General features: G+C 44.6%; 2 protein-coding genes across 2 annotated transcripts in view; one reads left to right on the plus strand and one right to left on the minus strand.

Annotated features, from left to right (window-relative positions):
* Nucleotides 1-21,415, plus strand: part of LOC105693178 (discoidin domain-containing receptor 2) — a 114,016-nt gene that overhangs the window by 58,017 nt on the left and 34,584 nt on the right. Inside the window, exons 3-4 of the mRNA XM_025747200.2 lie at nucleotides 581-683; nucleotides 13,520-13,751. Coding sequence (XP_025602985.2) covers nucleotides 581-683; nucleotides 13,520-13,751 — 335 coding nt within the window. The remainder of the gene's footprint in view (nucleotides 1-580; nucleotides 684-13,519; nucleotides 13,752-21,415) is intronic.
* Nucleotides 14,673-17,045, minus strand: LOC105693191 (venom acid phosphatase Acph-1-like). The gene is made up of 7 exons (XM_012412959.3): nucleotides 16,895-17,045; nucleotides 16,583-16,650; nucleotides 16,354-16,476; nucleotides 16,017-16,282; nucleotides 15,609-15,892; nucleotides 15,290-15,498; nucleotides 14,673-15,160 (listed from the first exon to the last, which is right to left on the minus strand). The coding sequence occupies exons 2-7, from the start codon at nucleotides 16,646-16,648 to the stop codon at nucleotides 15,023-15,025; spliced, it is 1,086 nt and encodes a 361-aa protein (XP_012268382.2). The 5' UTR covers nucleotides 16,649-16,650; nucleotides 16,895-17,045; the 3' UTR covers nucleotides 14,673-15,022.

Consider the following 21,415-nt stretch of genomic DNA (forward strand, 5'->3'; position numbering starts at 1 on the left):
CATTCTCGGTAGTCACCCCATGAGCCAACTACCTTCTTTACCGCTAGACTCAGCTACGGCGCACCCCTAACCCCCCTGCGTTGCTTGGGTTTTGCTTGGGTTTGGCTCGACTAGCCCACTCTTCTGGTCTTCCCCCGGTCCGCAGGACGTAGTTCCAGTTCTGCTCCGGCTAATCCCGGGTCCCCTGCATTCTGCAGTTTTGAAACTTTCCCCCGGAATTGTAGTGGTAACTTAAGTGCACGGCCGTATACCACAACGGCTGACAATTTATCACACAAGTGAATGCGCTATGCAGGTAACGCACACACGCTCGACGGTTATCAACGTATAAATTCAACGCTGCACCGGGCGCATGATAAGCGTGTACGAAACGCGCGGTATTGTCGTTGATGAAATTCATTTTTTTTTTTTCTGCGGTTCTTTCCGTTTGGTTTATTTCCCCGTTCGCGTTGCCGTTGTTCGGTGTTCCCTCCGACGTTCGATCGCTTTTGAAACGGGCGGGGGGGGGGGGGGGGGAGGGGGGTTGATTTCTTTATTTGTTCGTCGATTATAGTTGTTTTATTCATTTATTTTTTTACAGGACAATGTAGCGCGGCACTTGGTATGGAAAACGGGGAAATTCCGGACGACGACATCTCCGCCAGCTCAATGTACGATCCGAGCCTCGGGCCGAAGCACGCCAGGTGAGTGCTTTCCTGTTTATATAATGTATTATGTAACCACCTCTTTCGAGTGGATCGTTCGAGCGGCCAACCCCAACCTGCCGTACGACCGTACCCACCACCTCCGCAACGACGACGTTACCAAAGAGTTATTTTATACCTTCGTTTCTTCGTGAACTGAATTTTCAACGCTACTTTCGGTAACGACGTTTTTCGGGGGTATACCGAACTCCGATACGCGTAACTGGAAAGGAAAAAAGGAGTTGAATTAAAAAAAAAAAGACAAAAAAAACGGAGCCTCAAGCTTGAGACAATTTGGTTCCTCTACGAACATCTGTAAAAGTTGTTTTTTTGATTTTAACAATTGACAAGACTCCTAGAATCTTTCTTTGCAATTAAACTAGGATAGATTCCTGTGTGTTTCGTTCCCGGAGTGGTTTACGGTACATCAAATGAGAGGGGAGGGAAGGAGGGGGGGTGGGTTTGTTTGTATCGCTGACGACGAATGTTGACCGATCGTGAGTCGAGGGAATATTTGCAACGTTAGCCCAGATTTCATCCGAAGCCCTCGTCCAACAAAAGCATGGGAACAACAACAAGAACAAGAACAACAACGAGAGGCAGCTAGAGGGTCATTACGGTCTAAACTACAAGATACACACGGGGGAGGGGGGGGAGGGGGAGGTCCGCGGGTGTACGTATATATAGCTGTTTTGGAACCGGTAACACAGCAGCCGAGAAGGACTGCTATACAAATTACCCCCAATTTCGTGTAAATTCCTGAAGCTTGCCTCAGCATAATACCTGTATTAGGGAAACGGCTCGAGCTCTTACCGGCAATAAATCTGTATTAAAGGAGTATTTTCAGACCGACTCCCGTTACATCGCCGGTATATACACCACCGACATGCCGAGGAACTCCGAGGGAGCCGACTTTTTCGAGGCCGGTTATAAATTCTATCAATTTTCCGAAGTCTCGTCTCAATCCGGACGAGATTTCAACCGTTCGAGAGGATCGGGGTTCGCTGAAATTTACCGAAATGCGCAGACTGACCTCCTTCCACTTTTGTCTCTTGTTTCCCCCAGACTTGATCTTTGAATTTTGGTTTTTCCGATGCAAGCGAGCTGACGTGATCCTTCAGGAGGAGCTTTTTCATCTTAGTCCCGAATGAAGGAAAGCTCACGTCTCGCTCATATCTAGAGAATGAATAGACAGCTCAGGTTTTCAAAAACGTGAGGAAAACCCGATTTTTTCTGGTCTTTCGACGAAACGAACTCGGTTAGAATTGATGGAGATTCATCGTAACTCATGGGGTGGATCCGGAGGCTCTGAGCACTTTCACTTTGCCCCGATATGCGCTCTTCGCTAAGAGTGACCGAAGAGTTTCGATGGTAAAAAGTAAAATTTGAAACCCGCCTCGCCCTTATACCCTCGCCACATTTAAACGATCGCCGCTTTGACCTAGGAAAGAATTGTGAATAAAAAACGATCGATTCAGCGCTACGATAACCGACCTCCGATTCTTCAGCGCTCATACGTACGAGCTATAATCCGAACAAAAAACTACACGCGAGTAATATGGTCTGCGTGTTCGTTCGGGGGAAAAAGGGATGACGAAGAAAGAAAAAAAAAAAGGAAGAGAAAACAAAAACCGGTGTCAGGGAGCGTCGGGACGCTCGATCCACCTTACGTATAGTGGCGTCGGAGAGACAAATCGTCACCTTTATCAAAGCAGCCGTATAGCTTACGTAGAATCGAAGCCTGACGTACGCATTACTCAGGTGTTATACGGGGCAGGGACGACGAGAAGATGGGGTAGGATGCGACGCGGGTCAGAGAAAAGGTGGTCTTGGGACGTTGCGAGGACCAGAAAGTAAAAAGAAGCGTAGGAGATATTGTGGCGACGTTGTATCGTCGATGACGGGGTGGCATAGGAAATCGGAACTCACGGTGGCACCACGCACGTATCGTATGGCTTTCAGCGCAACGACAAATGGTCCCTCGGTGTGTCCGTGTGCTCCACGTCGTTTTCCATCGTATCGTCGTACGTATACCCGCGCGAGGAGCGGCGGAAAAATAGGATGCAGCGGATGGCGCGGTGGTGCCACCGTCCCTGCGAACCCCCGATACTCCACTTTGTTAACGGGAGCCGGATAAAATCGCGAAGGGAAAAAGGGAAAAAGGGAAAAAGGGAAAGAGGGAGAGAGGGGGATGCGCACGTGGCGTGATTTATGACCGACTCCTTTAGGCATATCACGCAAATAACGCGATACATTCATGTAGGCACAATCGGGGATACGTCATATTGTGTCCTGGAAATGTCCCGGGTTCTCGCGTGACGACACTTTAGCATAAATCTCGAACGCCCCGCGCCGCGGTACCAACGACGCGCCCGATTTCAGCTGTTGTATAGCCGGGTACCACCCACCCTACGATATGAATACGTACGAACCCGCGCGCACACACGCACACACGCGCGGACGTCCCTATCTCATGCCCCGCGCCAACGTGAATTCTTTTGATAACAACGAAACGCGTGCATTCCCATTCCCCGAAGTAACGGGGAAAAACGGGAGAAAAGATCCCCGCGCGCGAACCGGCGTCGTACACACTTTACACGTGTATACCTTCTACGTGTGCATAATGGAACCATTGAACGGAACATAAAGAGAAAAAATCATTTTTTTTTTCACAAGGACCAAAAAAAATTCGAAGGAAAACGATTCGAAATATCGTGAAATTGTAACGGTGAATGACTTTTTCGAAGTAGAAAAAAAGTATCGAAGAGTTTAAATTTGGGGAATGTGAAGTTTTCAATGAAACTTGTTGCCGGTTTCGCATTTCCTCTATTCATAATTTTTCAAATAATCGAAACAACTGCTCAACCACGGTCGAGTTTTTTCATCCTATATTATTCTACGTATCCGTTGCGGCCGTGTCGTCAACGTGAAACTGGGTCGCATCAGTCCTAAAGTTACACCAACTGATACGAAACTTGCACCATGTTCCGGATTCCCTCCGCACCGATAGATATCATATATATATATATATACACACATACGTTTACATATGTACATAAATCATATATAGCCAGCACCGAACGTCCGTACATTCTGCCGCAGAATCACGTTCAACGTGATGCAGAGCCGGAGAGAATCTCTCGACAAATCTTACGCTCGATGTTCGATAACTTCGGTTCACATCGTGTCCTCAACGTCGTCCACTCCGGTACAGCGTCCGTTTCCACGTACATACATACGTACGTACGTATATTCGCCTCCCCGGCAAATGGAGCATTCAATTTCGAGACGCATTGCCCATTTGTTTGCGCATTTGTAACAATACCCCGTAGATATCAGCGGCAGAAATCAGTCCAATTGTCAACGATTCGCTCTAGCGACTCGCCGCTTATCATTTATCTATATGTTGGACTCGATGGAGGCAATCGGGTGCTTCTGATATCCGATCTATTCGGTTACCAAGTTTCCAACAATTGCTACGGCTCGCGTGGACATCGAAATTATTTTCGTTTCCATTTTTTCTTGCGAAGAATGTTCGAAAACGTTCGAGGTGAAATCCGACGAGATATCGCGACCCCGGGAATCCGCGCGATCGTAATCAATATCCGCATCCACTGAAATTCGAATCCTAGGAGAGAATGGGATGACGTTGCGTTACGCGATTACTTTTCCCAACTGCAACAATTGTTCCGTTACCTGAGGTATAAAATTTCTTTGATTCCGTCCGACGACGACCGATGTTATACTTCGCCGCATATGTTAAAAGCTCGAAATGTTTTAAGGGGAAAGAGAATACAGAGAGCCCCTCGTGCGATGCCCTTTGTATGAAATGCCGTTTGAAAAATTCGCGTTTGTTACTTCCATTCTTTTTACATTTTATATGAATCCGGATAAGGTTATCTACGTCCTCGTACGTCGTTCGATACATTTAGGGTCATGATACAGTATACAGTTGACGAATAACGCTGTTCATTTTATCAACTATTATGTACAGTTTTTTTTTCTTCTTACTTTTCGTTAATTTTTCTTTTACATTCATTAGCTCTCGAATACGAAGCACAAATTATTAATAATCCTCACTTTAGGCGAGTTGGGAAAAAAAAGGAACAAAAAAATAAAAAAAAAAGTGTAACAATTCTTCATGACGTGATTCAAGGCGTGCGAGGTACCTCGGCAGTGATTTAAGACTCGAGTCAATTTTCTCCTCGTACTTGCCACGCTATTCGACACGTGAAAGTTCATCTTTTTTCAAGGGGGTGGGGGAGGGGTGAAAAAAAAGATGAAAAAAGAAAAGAAAATGCTCGAGAGTAACTTACGGAGACAGCGTTCATTGTATAAGGTTGCCTCGTAAAAATTTTCCAAGCATCGGACGGAAAAAAGAGGACAATAAAAAAAAAAAAGAAGAAAAAAAAACCGGAGAGAAATAAAGTAAAATAAAATAGAAGAAGAAGGAGAAGAGACAAAAAAAAAATAAAAGATCAGCGTGCAAAGGAAGAATAGAGGGAGAGTGGGTTACACAGAAGTGAAAGTTGAAGAGAAATGGGAATAGAGAAAAATGAAGAAAAATCTGAAGACGCGTACAAAAGCCCCGGCAAACCAGCCCGAGTGCTTCTAATACCGTCGAGCTAAAATGCCCGTGCTAAAACGCGAAAACGAACGAACACGCCCGCGGGAACTGTACGAGTGGGTGAAGAGAAAAAAAAAAAAAAGGAGAAGGAGAGGAGAGGAGAAAATAGTGCGAGAAAAGGTAGGGAGAAAGAAGGAACGGTAGGAAAGCAGAAAGGATAAAGAAAAAAGATATGAGTGCAAAGAGGAAGAAATTCACGCGTGTAAAATCCGAAGGGGCAAGCAGGAATTTTTACGGATCATTTAGCTGATGGCATATTCGACGCCACATTCCTGGCATATTCAATAATGCCCGGACGATGAGGTCAGCCGGTTGGGTTCGCAGCTCCTGCTGGGATAGCTACTGCGGAGATCGGAGCAAAACCCATTCCTGTTACGCGCCCCCTTCCTCGCAGACCTCGCGGAAATGTAGTTCGCAGATTCTACAGGATGCACCGAAAGTTCGCGAATAACCCAGCGGCGAACAGCTTAGAGAGAGAGAGAGAGAGAGACACGGAAAAACGTCCGACGCAGAGTCGTAATGAAGAAATTTTTTCCTACACATTTCAGCTGCTCGTAATGTCCAATGAATTCGCAAAAAAAAGTGAATCAAATATAAGATTATTTCGCGGCCTACGATCCGTTGGATTAAAAAAAAAAAAAAAGCGTCTTGGTATCGACTCTTGGATGCATCTGTAATTTTTAGCGCTAAATATTTTAATGAAATTTGGGAAAAACTGGGATAATTCACGCAGACTCAGCTAGGAATCGACGCAGTCTTTTTTCCTGGTTTAATTTTTTTTTTTTTCCTCAGCGAAAGTTCTTCCATTATTCCACTGGCCAATTAGGACAGTATGGATGAGGAATAGCAAAAAGAGCTTTTCTATACACCTGAACGATAAGGGTAAATATATACACATCTTTTTTTTTCGGTATTACGGTACGTGGAGGATAAGGGTGGTAAAAATGGTCACGCGCCTGGTATATTTGAACTACATCAAAAGCGTATTACCTAAACCTAAAGCCCCGGCCTAAAGCTGTATCAAGAAAGATATGATCCGAACGAGACTGCTGCGAAATATATCCTCCCTCAAACTTCGTACCTGGCGGCTGCGGTGGGCCCCGTTTGCCACGGCGGGTACCTACTACGTAAGGCCGAAATGGGACGAGGTGAAATTTAAGTTCACCTCCAATTTCTAGACGGGAGAAACCCGCCGCGACAATATCGGATCAAAACTTTTCCTCTACCCGTGATAATAGACTTTCACCTCGCGTCCCTTATATACCGCCACTCTCCGCGTGTACATGGGGGGATCTGCCCGTCCTTACATACGAGCACAACGTGTATGTACGTACATACGGGGCGGCTCGAAGGCAAAGAAATCAGCCGATCCCAAAATTCTAACGAAAATTCGAAAAATCTATCGGGCCCTTATTCCCTAATCCCGTATTATTGCGTCCTTCACCTTTTTGCTTTACGAGCAGCGGCGGATTCTTCGCTCGACAATGGAGCGTCGGATGTTGAGCTGCACGTATATGATGCAGGTGTACGTTCATTTGGTACACATAACCAGGTGGTACCCTGTGCATGGAAACGCATTTACCCACGTGCCATCGTAGCTTTTGTCTTTTACTTCGCCAGACTGGATGTGGAGCAGCGGCGAGGGGTGCGAATGGGGCTCGTATAAGAGGGTGAATAATCCGTATTCCCTTTTACACTTTTCTTGGCTCCAAGTGCGAGGAAAGCTGCCTACCCGGCTGCCAACTTGGTCGGTCGGTAACGTTACGTGCAAATTATAAGCGACGGAAGAAATTAGATGCGGAACAGGTGTAATCCCGAAAACGCTGAAGGCGCCTATGATTAATACTGAACGCGTCGTATCGTGAGCCGAGTACCAGAAGAGAGTAACCCCCCGCCCCCCCGACACTCCGGTCGTAGGAAGAGTAAAAAGTTTCGATCAAAATCAATTATGTTATCCATCGATACAGATTCTATACGTGAAATGGAAAATAGAATCGGTTTAACGTGACTCGAGGCGATATACATATTTGTAAATAAATAGATTTTACTACGTTGAAACGTGACGCTACGTAATCGCACGTATAATAAAAAATTTTCAATCACAAACGGATGTAAAAAGAAAAGAAGAAAAAAAAACAAAAAACGAACAAAATAAAATAAAAAATCTGTTAGAGTCAGCGAGAAGCTTATCAAATGCGCACGTGGCAGTGCAGGGGAGTTTTGTGCGGGGTACGAAGCCGCGGGAGTTTCAAGGGTTCGCGAAAGGTCGGCGAAAAGAGGAGGAAGAGGAGGATGAGGTGGAGGTGGAAGTGGAGTAATGAAAGAGGGGGAAAAAAAACAAATACGATATACATGTATAAAAATGAATAAAATAACTGAAAGAAAAAAGTGACAGCGAGGTTCCAACGGTGCGATTGTCACGTAGACGGAATTTCGCCGTTACAGAAAACGGTTGTAAGGTTTACCGTTCACGGGCGAAAGAAGAACAGGGGGTGAAAAAGGGGGGGGGGAGGGGGAATAAAACACGTGTTGAATCTGCTCCAGACGACACTCCGTTGTCTGATTTACAGTCACGGATGTGCGTTTCATTTTTACTCCGTTTTCTTTTTTTGTCTAATTGACGTTAAAAAGTACAAGGATCCGTGAGTGGACGGACGAATCATAATAATCGGTCGAATGGAAACGGAAGCGAGCGCGGGGTTGAAACGTGGGCAAAATTGCCAACGAGTAATTATTCACTTGGAACCGTTATCATTCGAATTACCTGATTATAGAAATGAAGTGTGGAACGATAATGGGAGAAAATAGAGTGTGAAAAAGTGGAAAAATTAATTACTTTTCATAGACTGCAGCTGAGGCCGCACCACGTACCCAAGAGATAACGAAAGACGGTCGCACTTGCACCGACGTGCTTCTCGTTGAATACAAATACAGACCCAGAAAACGTTAATCCACCCTGGATACAATAATAGATTATACAAAATTACATACGGGCACGTACTTCTGCTGCTGTATGTGATTTTTTTTTTTTTTTTTCAATCTTCTTTTTATAAAATCGGACATAATTACAGCTGGTTCTTTGTTTGTGAAAAATCGTACAGTTCCCGTGCAGGGAAAATCGAATCAATTCGATGAGTTTATTTTTCGTCATTAATCAAGCCGCTTGTTAATTGATGTGCGGGATTACGTTTGAAATGTAATGTAAAGTCGAAGAATTTGGAAAATTTCTATCCACCCTCCGTAGAGAGTAGAGCGTCTCGCCAGCCAACCGAGCGACCACCTCTCGTTTGACCAGACCGGAAGGGGTGTTTCACCCGGGTTATAAACGGCATTATCTTTCCCTTATGATAAACGTTAATCTATTTAAATCCTTCGTATTGCGGATTTAATCCGTAGTTGAAAACTTATATAGAATTAACATGTTTTACAACTCCGAAGGCTGTACAAGTGAAAGGATAATCCTCCCCGCGGGTTTATCCGTGGAAAATATCGTTACCGCAAAATACCGAAAAAACCGAGCGATCGCGTCGCCACGCGTAAAATGATTTCTTTCCTCCCTCTCCTCGCGAATCCTTCTATTTTTTTTTTTTCGTCTCTTCGCGCTTTTCTCACACATTCAGCTGAAAACGTTGGCGAATATGAAAGTAACGTAAAAGCGCAGCGCTCTTGGGGGGTTAGTAGAAATCGAGTGTACGGGGTTGACGGTGAATTGTCGAGAGTAGTGTGTAAAGTAGTATGGAAAAGCGACGCGTCGCGACGGCTTCTCTTTCGTTAGCCGGGGCTAGCAGCAGCTAGGCCACCTCTAGCTTTCCGCGGCATGTGGTGGTAACGACCGTCGTCATTAGCAATGCTAATGCATCTTTCGAGTGATGAGGCAACGGCGTATACCTACCTGGTAATGCTCCCCTCTACGCGCGTACCTATACCACAGACTCGCCGCTTCTATATATATAATATATATATACTTCTGGAAACCCCCGGCGCTCTTCGCGAATGCTGTTCCGATTCCGTCTGATTCTCTCCTCTTACCGTACACCGTGAGGACGTGTACGTACGTTTATACGTATTATACGTCTCTCTTCGTGCGCCATCGACATTCCCGTATTCCCATATTCTCTTTCCTTATACGTATTCTCTCTCTCTCTCTCTCGGTTCCTCCTCTCGTTTCGACGTTCCGTCGCCCATCGTCGTACCTATGTGTAGTATACATAATATATACTCGTCCTCAAATGCATCGCTCGAGTCACCGTCTGATTGGCTTTTCCATTAGAACACCTAGATTATAAACCGCCTACGTTATTACATCCGAGTACCCCTAAGCAGACGCGAAATGAACGTGTACATAGCGGATCGCGATGTTCCGGGCCTTTTCGAATCCTAGGAATATGTTGGTTATCGCGTTCCCGTTGAACATGTTCATTTTACGCGGAGTCGCGTTAAGACCCGTTGAAACGGAATGATCGAGTACATGATCGACTGGATGTAATGTCTGTAGGGTTTCGCGGATGAGTGCCGCATGTGAATCCGATCGCTTTTATTGCCCCCACCCCCCTTTAATTACAGAAGACAACGTGCGCTGGATGACTGTACTAGACGGTAGTATTATACTATACGCGTATATTATGTACTACGGCATAAACTTCAATTCCACGTGTACGAGTCGGTCGGTCGGTTGGTTGGTTCAATGACACTCCTCGATTCTCCTTCATTCCGACGCCGCTGAATTATAGAACGAAGGATATTGTTGAGCGGGAAGATATCTCCTTGCCAATTAACTCTGATTAGAAGGTCTCGATCTCTAATTGATCCCCGCAGTATACGAAGTTGTCGCAACGCTGAAGAGAGAAAAAAAAAGAGAAGAATCCGCGCTGACAGAGACCGAGAGAAAAGAAAAAAGCATATGGAACCTCTCTCGGAATACCCTGAGAGATTAGGCGCGGCTTTGAGCTTGCGTTTAACGATATTGACGCGTTATCTGACCGCTTAGCTTGGGCAGTAAGCAATATTGTGTCGGTTCAGCGAGCCATCCCGTTGACCGGAGGGCGCGGGATTGATTATTGGGGGTTCGATGAACTATTATCTTCTACCCTGCCCCCTTCCCCCCCCCCCCTCCTCCGCCCCCGCCATCACCCCCGTCGCTATCCCTTTTCTCTTTTTTTCTGCTAATCATCCCTCTCATGACCAATTCAACGGGCGACCCGTATTACCGACGTCATTCGGACACTCGAATTTAAATCGAGGAATTTAGCAGCGTAAAAAATTCAACCGAAGTAACGTCAATATCTCTTTTTCGTGTATTTTTATCGTTGGGAAAATGAAAGAATCTAGCCAGAATTTTTTTCTCTCTTCCCCTCAGCACCTACTCTGTAAAGAGATGGAATAATCGAGGAGAACAAAGCTCAGCTTTTTTTTGGAAAATTTTAATTTTTTTTTCTTCGCAACGATGTGATTTCCATTTTTGTAATATCGAGCCAAAATGTCCATTGCAATTACGTATGGAATATAAATGATGCAGGGTAAAAGTTTTTTGCCATCTCGACCGATGTACGATATTATTACAGCAATATATATATGTATTATCGCTGTGCAAGGAAATATACATACACCCTGTATACGTATTTTATTATACGTATTATACCTCCAGTTTTGCCCGGAAGGTAAACGATTCTTTTTTCGCTCTTTTGTTTTTTGATTTCCTCTATATCGCGTAGTTATCGTTTGCCGCAAACAATGCCCTATTTAGAGGTGGTATAGTGCGCGATAAATCTTTCGTAAAAATACAACCCACACTACCGACGATGGAATAATATATAGGATCCAGAAAAATGGTGCGCCGGAATTACGTCCAAACAAAATCTGCAATTAATTTCCTCAAAGAATCCGTAAACTGGTGCAATTTTGAAAACTATTTAATACCACGTACTACGTGGTAATGGAACAACAAAAAAAAAATGAAAAACTGAACAAATAAAAAACTATCATCCGTGTAGTTTTCGAACGTCGAGTGCAGGGGTGTATACACACACATGCATGTAATGATCAAAGTTTTCAATTCAGATGCAGTACGTATAAATCATACGTGACCGGAGTTCGCGTATATAATGAAATAGAAGAAAAGAGTGGAAAGGAAAAACGAAGCGAAAAACCTGGAAACCAAAAACTAAAAATGAAAAACTGAATTAAGCGCGGCCCCGTTTCGCCGTGCCCGGGGCCTCCCGCGAACGATCGTCGAGTTAATTCAAATCGCCGCGCCCCTAAAATCAAACGGAGCAGGCTAGGCACTGGAGTTCATATTCGAAATTCGAAATACCGGCTCGCATGCTTCAATTTCGTTAACAACGACCATTGATGCTTAATTAACCACAGGGGGTTTCCCACTGGCTAACGGGCTATTGTTTGCATGCGGGTGCACAACCCCCGACGTCGACGTCGTCGTCGTCCTCGTCGTCGTCGAGTCCCCGTACGCGTCTGCGTTTTCGTTTGTCAAATTATACAACGCACACGCGTACGGAATGGCGGCTAATATGCCTTTAGGAATCCACCTGTGTATCGCGCACATTCGTCCCGTGTATCGTATGCGATACTTTACGTTAGTGGAGTCGTGCATTTTTTACCTCGGAACTCCAATTTTATCGCGTTACGTCCGCGCAACTGATCAAAGTTTTCATACGTTCTTCAATACCGCGGGGAAGAGAAAAAAAGAAACTCCAACGGTATCGGGTGATTTTCGAGGCTCGTTCGAGCGTCGATTTTCATTCTCTTTTTGAAAATCGTTCGACAAATCATGGAAATAGTTTCGGATCGTTGGTAATGAAATTTGTACGGGTGTGTAGGTAAGTGGTAAATGAAAATGAACGTTCTCGATCATTCGTACGTAGCGATGGTAACCGGTTAATTTTCACCCGCACCGCGCTACGTATTTCCACGTACGTATACACGAATTCGCGCATGAAACATAGAAAATATACGGTATATCCTAAATGAAAACTGCTAGTATCGTTCCCCACGCCGCGTTTAGCTGTATCAACTCGAAAATAAATGAATAAACATTGGGTGGAAAAATGAGCGTGTAGACGGTTGAAAAATGCCTTTGCGAAATTTATTTCTATGGGTATAATATACACGTATCTATGTATACATATTTACGCGATACGTCTACACCGCGGACCGGCATATAGACGGCGTCGTTTATATAAATAATTCACATCGCAATAACGACATCCCCATTCCACCACGCCATTTCCTCGTATCCGGTATTACACCTGTTCATTAATTCAACACTTTTTAAATTCTTTGCGCACTTGTCCAGTTCACGTGCGTCGCCGCCTCGTGTATATATACGGACGCATACACGCCCGCGTTATAGGTGTGCATCTACAGACATGCGACTCGATAAATGCTTGGAACCTATCGCGGTGTATAACCGAAATTCCACATGCGAGTTAAGTTATCGTTAATCTCTGGAAAAACCGTAAGAGAAAATTCAGCGGGAAAAAAAAAACACAAAAAAGGAGAGAAAAAATAAAATATTGCAGAAAAAATGTTGTTAAACTCGCTCTATATCGTTACGCGTATAATATGATTTATCTATGTATATACACGAACTATGGAAAAAATATGGGGAGGAAAAAAAAAAATTCACGCGGGTTAGTTATCATTATTTTATTCTCGCGAAAGAAATACCTGCGCCGTATTCATTCGCGCTCGGTACAGAGGTGGATGAGCGAACGAGTGAAAAAAAAAAAAAAGATAAATGAAAAAAACTATGGAAGTATTGAAAAAAGCCAAGCACGGAATTCCGCCGACTTTATACATGCCGATCATATTTTGTACAGGTACGCATACCCGTGGATCTGTAAGCTCAGCTTTCATCTACTCATTGATGGTATACGTTGACGTTTTTAGACAGGAATTTTTTACACGTCGAATATCCCCAATATATCGAGTGATTGAGTATCGGAAATTTATATACGATAGATAATTTTCATCTGTTATATCGACAACTGAAACTTTATTTGTTTCAAACATATCTTTTCATACGACTGTGGTCCGCAAGAGAGGAGAGAGTAGCGTCGATAAAACCCTCCGTTAAAAATGTTTATTTCTCCCTAAACGAAGAAAAATGTGTGTAAGATAGAATTTTCTAAGGCATGTCGGCGATCGAATTGCCCGCGGAGTGTTCATGTTTTTTTGTCTGCAATAATTTCAGATTACGACAGGACAAGGGCGGCGGGGCATGGTGTCCTCGCAACATGGTTACCAAAGAGGGTAAGGAGTACCTCGAGATAAATCTCCACAATCCTCGAGTCCTCACATCAGCTCGTACTCAGGGACGTTTCGGTAATGGTCACGGGGTAGAATACACGGAGGAGTATTTCGTCGAGTACTGGCGTCCGGGTTTCAACAAGTGGACGAGATGGAGAAATCGTCGAGGAATGGACGTGAGTATATACCGTCCTTTACCTATACGTTAGGCGTATAAATATACCTATACAGGTGGATATTGCACGCACATACCTAAGAAACACTGTGAGCCCCGAACGGATCCGAGCGTGTACCCGCGTACATCCGTGTATAAGACGCGAGAGGATGTTGTCTCGTCTTTCGGATGTTTCGCCGTGGTTCGTGACCGCAGCATCTTGGCCGGATTGGTCTAGGCGCCTTTGTTGTCTACGGTTAGCCCCCTAAATTCCGGTGCAAAGTTCTCCTTTATAGATGCCGCTGACGCAGCTACCGCTGGCCAGGGGCTCACGTTAGGGGCTCACAGTTATTACGGAGAGTTGGCTGTCTTGCCGGGTAGAAACCTGATCCCTTAAACTCGATGGTTAAGTTTAATACCCTCCCAGTCAGGGTCAAGATCGATATCTAATTGTCGAAAGAGGACGCGGTGCGGAATCGGGGGAGCCGAATTCTTGATGCGATTTACATAGACGCGATACTGGCCAATAACGGTATCGACGAATCGATCGTTATCACTCGTCCTCCTCATATTCCAATCGGTATCGCAATGATCAACGACGATTCTCGAATCAATCGTGAACTGATACGCCTCGCGATTTATTTTTTTTGGATTTAATTTTCCTTCTTATAAACACGTTTGGATCGGAGACATAACATTCGATGGGTTTTCTTTTTCTCTTTCGAAGTTCCAACGTCCATGAGACGCGATAATTACCCGGTATAAATTACGACGTGTATATATGCAGGTGAAAAAAGTTGGAAGAAAAAGGAAATACCTCTAGGAGTGTAGTAGCCGCTGTTGTAGCGAAATTCTATACGGCATTGTTATTCGATAGAAGATCAGCTGTCCACGTACGTTTTTCGATGTAATTAACTCTTGAATATAATCACAATTAAGGGTATTGGTATTTCAATCATATTTATTGAAAGTTGGATGATGCGGTACAGGCCTGATACATAGGTGTCCAATTGAGGTGGGCATTTAAAAAGCTCGCCTACCACCAGATAGGTGAATTCCAAAAAAATCACATCACACCGATTCCGGCAGAGTGAAATAACGGCGCAGTTTGCAAATTCAATAAAATAATGATTGAAATCGTAATGCAAGAAGTGAAGAGACAGAGCAATATGATACTCTGCAGGATCATAAATATTTTCAAAGCAAAGCAAAAACATCGGAAATCCCAAAAATTAAAACAACCACCGGTGACCGGACGAGTTGTTTCCCAGCGAGTGTTCGACCATGTCGTTATTAGTGGCACATCAAATCTTCGTCGGTAGCGATGACGTTCTTCTTAACTTTGAGGAAATGTTCCAAAAGACAGAGCTTCTCACAACCGGGTAGGGTCACCTCGACGAATTCCGGTGGAATACCGAGCCAACGAACGATCTGCAGAGGCAATAAAAATTCAATTATCGAATTTCATGATTCTCGGGAAGGCTCCGAACCGACTTCGTGCCGAATGAGTCGATGATCGGGCGACAATCGTAAACGGCGTTGCTGGAATTATCGACCCACCTTGATGTAGTATTTTCCCTCGTTTTCCCACAATTCGGTGATAACGGCGCTCGAGTATTGTGGCATATGGGCTTCCCAGATACCAAGAGTACTCAGAAGAGCGGCGACGTTTATGTCATGGGCACTGTAGAGGTAGAGTTTTCGGCCGTCGGTGATGGTACCGTCTCGGACGTTCTTGAAGTCGTCGGTGATCTTGCGCAACAATTTTCCTGGAGGATAAAAAATTCGATCGTCATCGGTTCGCTTGTGGATTCGATATCCGATTTTTCGCGTGCGATTCGTTCGGGCGAGTATCGAGTCGCAAGATATTTCGATTTACCTCCGTACAAACGCCTGATTTCGTCGTTGCCGTTTTGCAATCCAAAGAAGAAGGCTGCAGCCTTCAACAGTTGACCCTTTGGATAAACACCCTTGAGGTAATCCGGAATGGGATGTCCCAGAGAGTCTTCCTGGGCGGTTCTGATGTAGAGGAAAGCCAAATCGGCGATAGACGTGTACTTCTCTCCGCTAACTTCCGAAAGATGTTTAGCCAGGTCCAAAAGTTCGTTTTCCAAGTCGATATGTCCCTTGCTAGCCTGGTAACGAGAGGATGCAGCGATGGATCTAGTGGGAAAACGATAAATTAATAATGAAGACATCTGAAATTGATACCGGGATCGGTGCGAGCATTTTCCGACCCGAGGAACGAATTTTTCCACGCAAATATCGTACGTCGCCATCGACTCACTTGGGGCATAGATCGGGACGCAGAATGCAGTCCTTCTCTTTGTGCCAGTAATCGGTGGGAATTGGTTGCCAGCACGCTCCGGACTCCCATTGCTGGTTTCCCACAGGTGGGAAAATACCGTACAAGACCAATTGGAGCGACATTTTTGTACGTTCGTAGTCCGTACTGCGAGCCTTGACCACCGCGGGATAGTAGGTCGGACCCAGGAAAGAGTCGTATCTACACCTTAGAGCGCGTCCCAGGGCGAGTTCGCGCTTTTTCCCTTCCTAAATGAGAAGACTGGTCAGCCTTTTGTTTCAATGTCTTCATTCTTTTTTTGCAACTCGAACAAACTCACGTTGGTAAGACCCCCCGGTCCGACTGGGAAGAAGTTGTTCTTGGGGTCGAGTGTCGGATCCGTTGGGTAAGATTCACCCCCTGCTCCATTGACCTCCGGAGTACGGTCACCGTGTCTGAATAGCTAGATCGTATTACAAGCGGAAATTGTTACTAACGATATCCTTGTGCGGAGTCGCATGGATTGTGAGAAAAATGTTGTTTTTTTTTTTGTTCCATCGTAAACTTACCACGGTGACCAGTTTCAGCTGGGCGCGGGGTGCTCCGTCACCGAATTTCGATTCTTCATAAGACATGGCTGATCCACAAACAGAAAAATATTGAAAATAATTTCCTTTGCTATCGCTGGCGATTTCGCTGAGCTTGGTTCAATTTTTTGCTAGATGTAAATAAACTTTTTAGTAAACTACACGATGATTCGTTTTACCGTTGAGTTCGAGCGAATACAATTTGAGAATTTATCGACAGGCTGCAATAGTTTTCTGACTTCGAAAAATGAGAAATAGAAAAATAGGAGGTTTGAATTGATGGACTTGACTCACCGGATTCGGATGGTTAGCGGTGAATAGAAGATACGAAGGACGTTCTTTGTGAATTATTAAGATCGACTGGTGTGTGAGAACACTGTATCGTCGTCTCAGTAAAACTGAACTTCGAACTGTTTACCTCCTGAACTTATATATACCGCCAATCGGAATCCATCTGGAAAAGCTACGGCCTTATTCCGTATTATCTCAATTTGCGGTTGAAGAAATTTTACTATTTCCGCCCATTCTTATCATTCCAATTAGAAGGAATTTATTGCCTTAGTAAATCTAACTAATAGAAATAATTAAGATTGCGCAGTACAATAAATTAGAAACGATCGAGAATAAATAATTAGAACTTATCGATCACTGATATCTGAAATTCCCCTACACTTGATCGGGACTCATATTTGCATCGCACGATAACAGCTGCAGCGATATCGCCGTCGAATCTACGCAGCGCGATATTAGATTGTTTTCTGATATTTCGTGAAATCGCTAATATTGATATCAGTTGAAAAAAGCAGTTCGATTTTAGATTTCGTTCCTAATCGAGATTTTAGTCGTACTTGATTTTATTACGCAACCAAGAGCTCGGGGTGACGGCTCCTAGAATCTTATACAATTCGAGTTGGGAAGTCAGAGTCGGAACGCGTTAGAGTTTGTTGGTATTATTAATTTTTTTTTTCATCAAAATTTCTCATAATTTCGAACGGAAATAATATTTACTCTAAATAAATCGATTTGTCTTGAGGTCTCGCAAAAACTTCTGAGGATCATTTCGCGATGCATGCAATTCGAAGTTCGAGAAAAAGGTTTTTTTTTGTAAATCAGTTGAAAATTTAAATTTATTATTGCAAGTATGTAACGTACGGATAGTGTATTAAATTCACGTTGGACGTTCACACCTAACCCATTGGAAAGTAAAAAAAAAAAAAAAGACTAAAAGAATTGACGCACGCCAGCCGAAGGCGTAAATCGACTTCGCATATCGCGAAATTAATCTGGTCGGCGAAAATATAGTAACGAAAAAACAAAAAAAAATTCAGCAAATAAAAGAGAGAGATGAGAATAGATGGACGGGGGGACGGGACGACGAAATGTAACGTTGATTGTGGAGTCTCGTTTTCATCCGGCGCACGATTTTCCGTCACTCAATTTTTTGATTTATTTCACCGTTTCGGATGTACGCTGACACGTTAAAATGGTTGACGTGTTTACACGCGCTGATTAGAACCGTATAAGCGGACGTTACGTTATAGGACAGCACACACTATCCTGGTACATACAGGGCGTACGAGATCGTCCGCGTTTTATCCGTACGGCAGGAAATTCTCGTACAAGGTGTGTCCTAAAGTAAAGAAAACGTCGGTGGAAAAATACGGATGAAAGTTGAACGCGTAAACGCAACCATTTTCCTTTTTTCGGGATATCGAAAAGGAAATAGATGCTTGATCCGACCGTTCTGTTCCCCGGGAGCCACCCTGTACACACATTATAATGTGTTATATCTTTAACGGTATATACGCCGTAATTATACCGTTCAAATATCGAATCTGAATCAATATTTGATTATACTTTATACCTTACGCGCCGGTGTATTCGGGGGATACCGACACACATGTTCGCAAGCGAGTGTTCCGCCTGCTTCACATCATTCAATCACGTGGAAACCACCGATTCGAATTCGTAGCTTCGACGCGAATACTTTTCGACTTTTTAAATTCGATAAAAAAAAAAAATCCCCCGTTACGCCCGAAACAACCGCGTTAAAACGAAACACAGAACGCACGGTTGATTCGGTTCCTTTATTTTCTCCGACGTGAGATAAGATCGGACAAAATTATCCGCAATTTTTTACACCCGACACCGATGAAGTTATACAGTCAGAGAACCGTAGAACCGGACTTTTAAAATTGATAGTCGAATCGCGTTACCGAATAAATTCTAACTAACATTTCGTGTCCGTTTATAATTATCATCGCATGGCATTTGATTAAGGCCCCACGTCTTATCCCGGAATTCGAAATTTCCTATACTAAAATACTACAGCGGTGACCCCTGGCTATCTCGTGCTTTGCCCCTGAGGAAGGACCTCCCTCCCACGCCTCCCGACCTGCGAGATCCTTTCCCACACAGGCGTGACGAGCGAACGAAAACAGCGGCGAAGCCGGCGGAGCATCGGCGCCAGTAGTAACGCCGCCGTACAGATCAGACTAGAGCATGAGCGCGCCGTCTTCAGTAGAAGCGGCGCGGTACTGGTCAGACCGAAGCAGGCGGCGGTAGGACACCGTCGCGTCGCCGTTGACTCATTTGAATTCACGCAGCGGACCAAAGACGGAAGAAGGAGACGAAGAAGAAGAAGAAGAAGAAGAGGAGAAAGAGAAGCGCGAGGAGAAAGGGAGGCTGGTTCGGTGTGGACTCAGGTTCGGGTTTGAATTCAGGTTTGGTTGGTTGAGGAACGAAACCCCGGTATAGAAGTTGGGCTCGGCGGTTGCGGCGACAAAGCTGGAAAGGGGAAAAGAGAAGAGTGTAGCGAGCTCCTGGGGGAAAGGGACGGGGCACCGGGAGCCCTGATAGATACCGAAGGTAGTTCCCCTCTCTCGTCTCCCTTCGCCTTCCCGAATTTTCCACGGGTCGGAGGGAGAGGGAGGGAGAGAGGGAGAGCCTGCGGCGGGACAATTGCCGACAGTGGACGTGTTTCATTATCGCGGACACAGCACGTAGCGCAGCGACCTCCCGCTCGCAAACTCACGAAATCTATACGTACACACGTATGTATATGTATAGGTATAGAGGTATAACTGTAGGTGGGTAGGTAGAGCTACTCCGTGATGCCGTGATGAGGAGGACACGAAACGGGGAACAGGGAACGTGGAAAAACGGGTGAGGGGACAGGGCTCGCCACCACCTGCTCGTCTTTCTAATCCGTTTGTCCCCGATATGTATACGTAGGTGAGGAGCGTGCACAATTCCCCCTACCCTCCGGTTCGGAACCCTCAGGAATAGATCCCCCCGCCCACCCTTCCGTTTCAGGTCTCCGATTGGCCCCGTGGATTCACCCGGGCTTACAAGACACGCATATAAACCACCCAATTCCACTTTTTTGCACCAGTTCTGCTATCAAATTAAGTGGATTAACGAGGAACAAATGGTGCCGCTCTCTCGCCCTACCCTCGCCACCCTTACCGGCGGGCGCCTCTCTCTCTTCTATTTCTCTTCCCTTTATATCCCTTCTCTTTTACCTAACCACGCGGTCGCGTTCCACATTCCCTGCATTCGCTATGTATACCGTTACCTATATACGTATACCTTTTCCCTCGTTATCAACGCTCGTGACTCGACTTTGCCGTTTGGCGCACATTTGTTTGTGTTCCACCGAACTCTGGTGTTAGTTTCGTTTTTTTCCTCCCTCCCTTTCTTTTTTTTTGTCCGTTTGCTCTCTTCTTTTTTGTCGTATCCAAACTAACGGGGGTGAAATAGCTCGCGGCTTAATCGATGTATTTAGAAATTGGTAGGCCGGACACGGGTTTGACTTTTTTTTTTTTTTTTGTTTTTTCTCTTCGACCGTAAAGACCGAAGCCGCGACGAACAGACGATCCCATCGAAGGCGACGACGTAGCGCGAAGTTTATAAAACGAGGAACAACGGAAAATTTCGTTACTTCGTGATCGGACACGACATCGAGCCGTAGATATGTTCGGCGTATCCACGATCGAGCTGCGAACTATTTTATACGGATGGGTGCGGCGTAGAGATAAAAGATATAGTTCAAAGGGTGTTCGCACGTATTTGATTTCCACGGAGTGCGATAAACGAGCAATCCGCCAGGTCTTCGAAACGCCGAAATGAAGAGGAGAGAAAAAAAAAATAACACGATTCAAATTTATACTTCCGTATGAATTCATCAGCTATACATACTGTGCCGGAAACGAACGAGGACTGGTAATAATTACCATATTCATTACCATCTTCGCTCGACATGGCGTGTAAATGAAGGGCGGAGGGGGGGGGGGGGGGGGGATGGGGAGAAAAAAGGTAGTTCGTCCTCGGCGAAGTAGCTCACTCGAATAGAAATCACGTGAAATAGGGGGCTACTATGAACGGTACACCGTCCCTCCTTTTCTTTTTTTTTTTTTCTCCTACCGGTATCTGCGACTGAAGGAAAATGAAAGAAAGAACAGATATGAAGAGGAGAGGAAAAAAAAAGTGAGAAGAAATAAAGTAAAAGAATAATGGAATATTTATAATTACCCCAGTGATGTCTTCTTTACTTCTTCGAAGTTTCATTATTCATTCAGAATTTTTCATTAAAATTCCATCTTCTAATTCATTCCTATAAATTCATATACGCACTGCATATATATGAGCGCGTAATAATGCAAGCGTAATTGGACAGTCTTGATGGTCGGAGATGTGAAGAATAAAGAAAATTTACAATCAAAATTAAACACACTTTTGGCTCTCACCTCATCAACGTTAAACGTACACGTATATTCGCACGAAAACCGAAAAAAGCGCACCTTAACTGACGAT

This window comes from Athalia rosae, chromosome 3 (genome assembly GCF_917208135.1).
Source record: "Athalia rosae chromosome 3, iyAthRosa1.1, whole genome shotgun sequence".
In the NCBI taxonomy this organism is placed as follows: Eukaryota; Metazoa; Arthropoda; class Insecta; order Hymenoptera; family Athaliidae; genus Athalia; species Athalia rosae.

Bases quoted from the DNA above. Each gene is read 5' to 3' on its own strand.
- LOC105693191 (XM_012412959.3), bottom strand. From the start codon at position 16,648: ATGTCTTATGAAGAATCGAAATTCGGTGACGGAGCACCCCGCGCCCAG. The intron at 15,893-16,016 runs GTGAGTCGATGG...TTTTCCCACTAG, and splicing joins CGTCCCGATCTATGCCCCAA to ATCCATCGCTGCATCCTCTC. The intron at 15,499-15,608 runs GTAAATCGAAAT...TTTATCCTCCAG, and splicing joins AATCAGGCGTTTGTACGGAG to GAAAATTGTTGCGCAAGATC.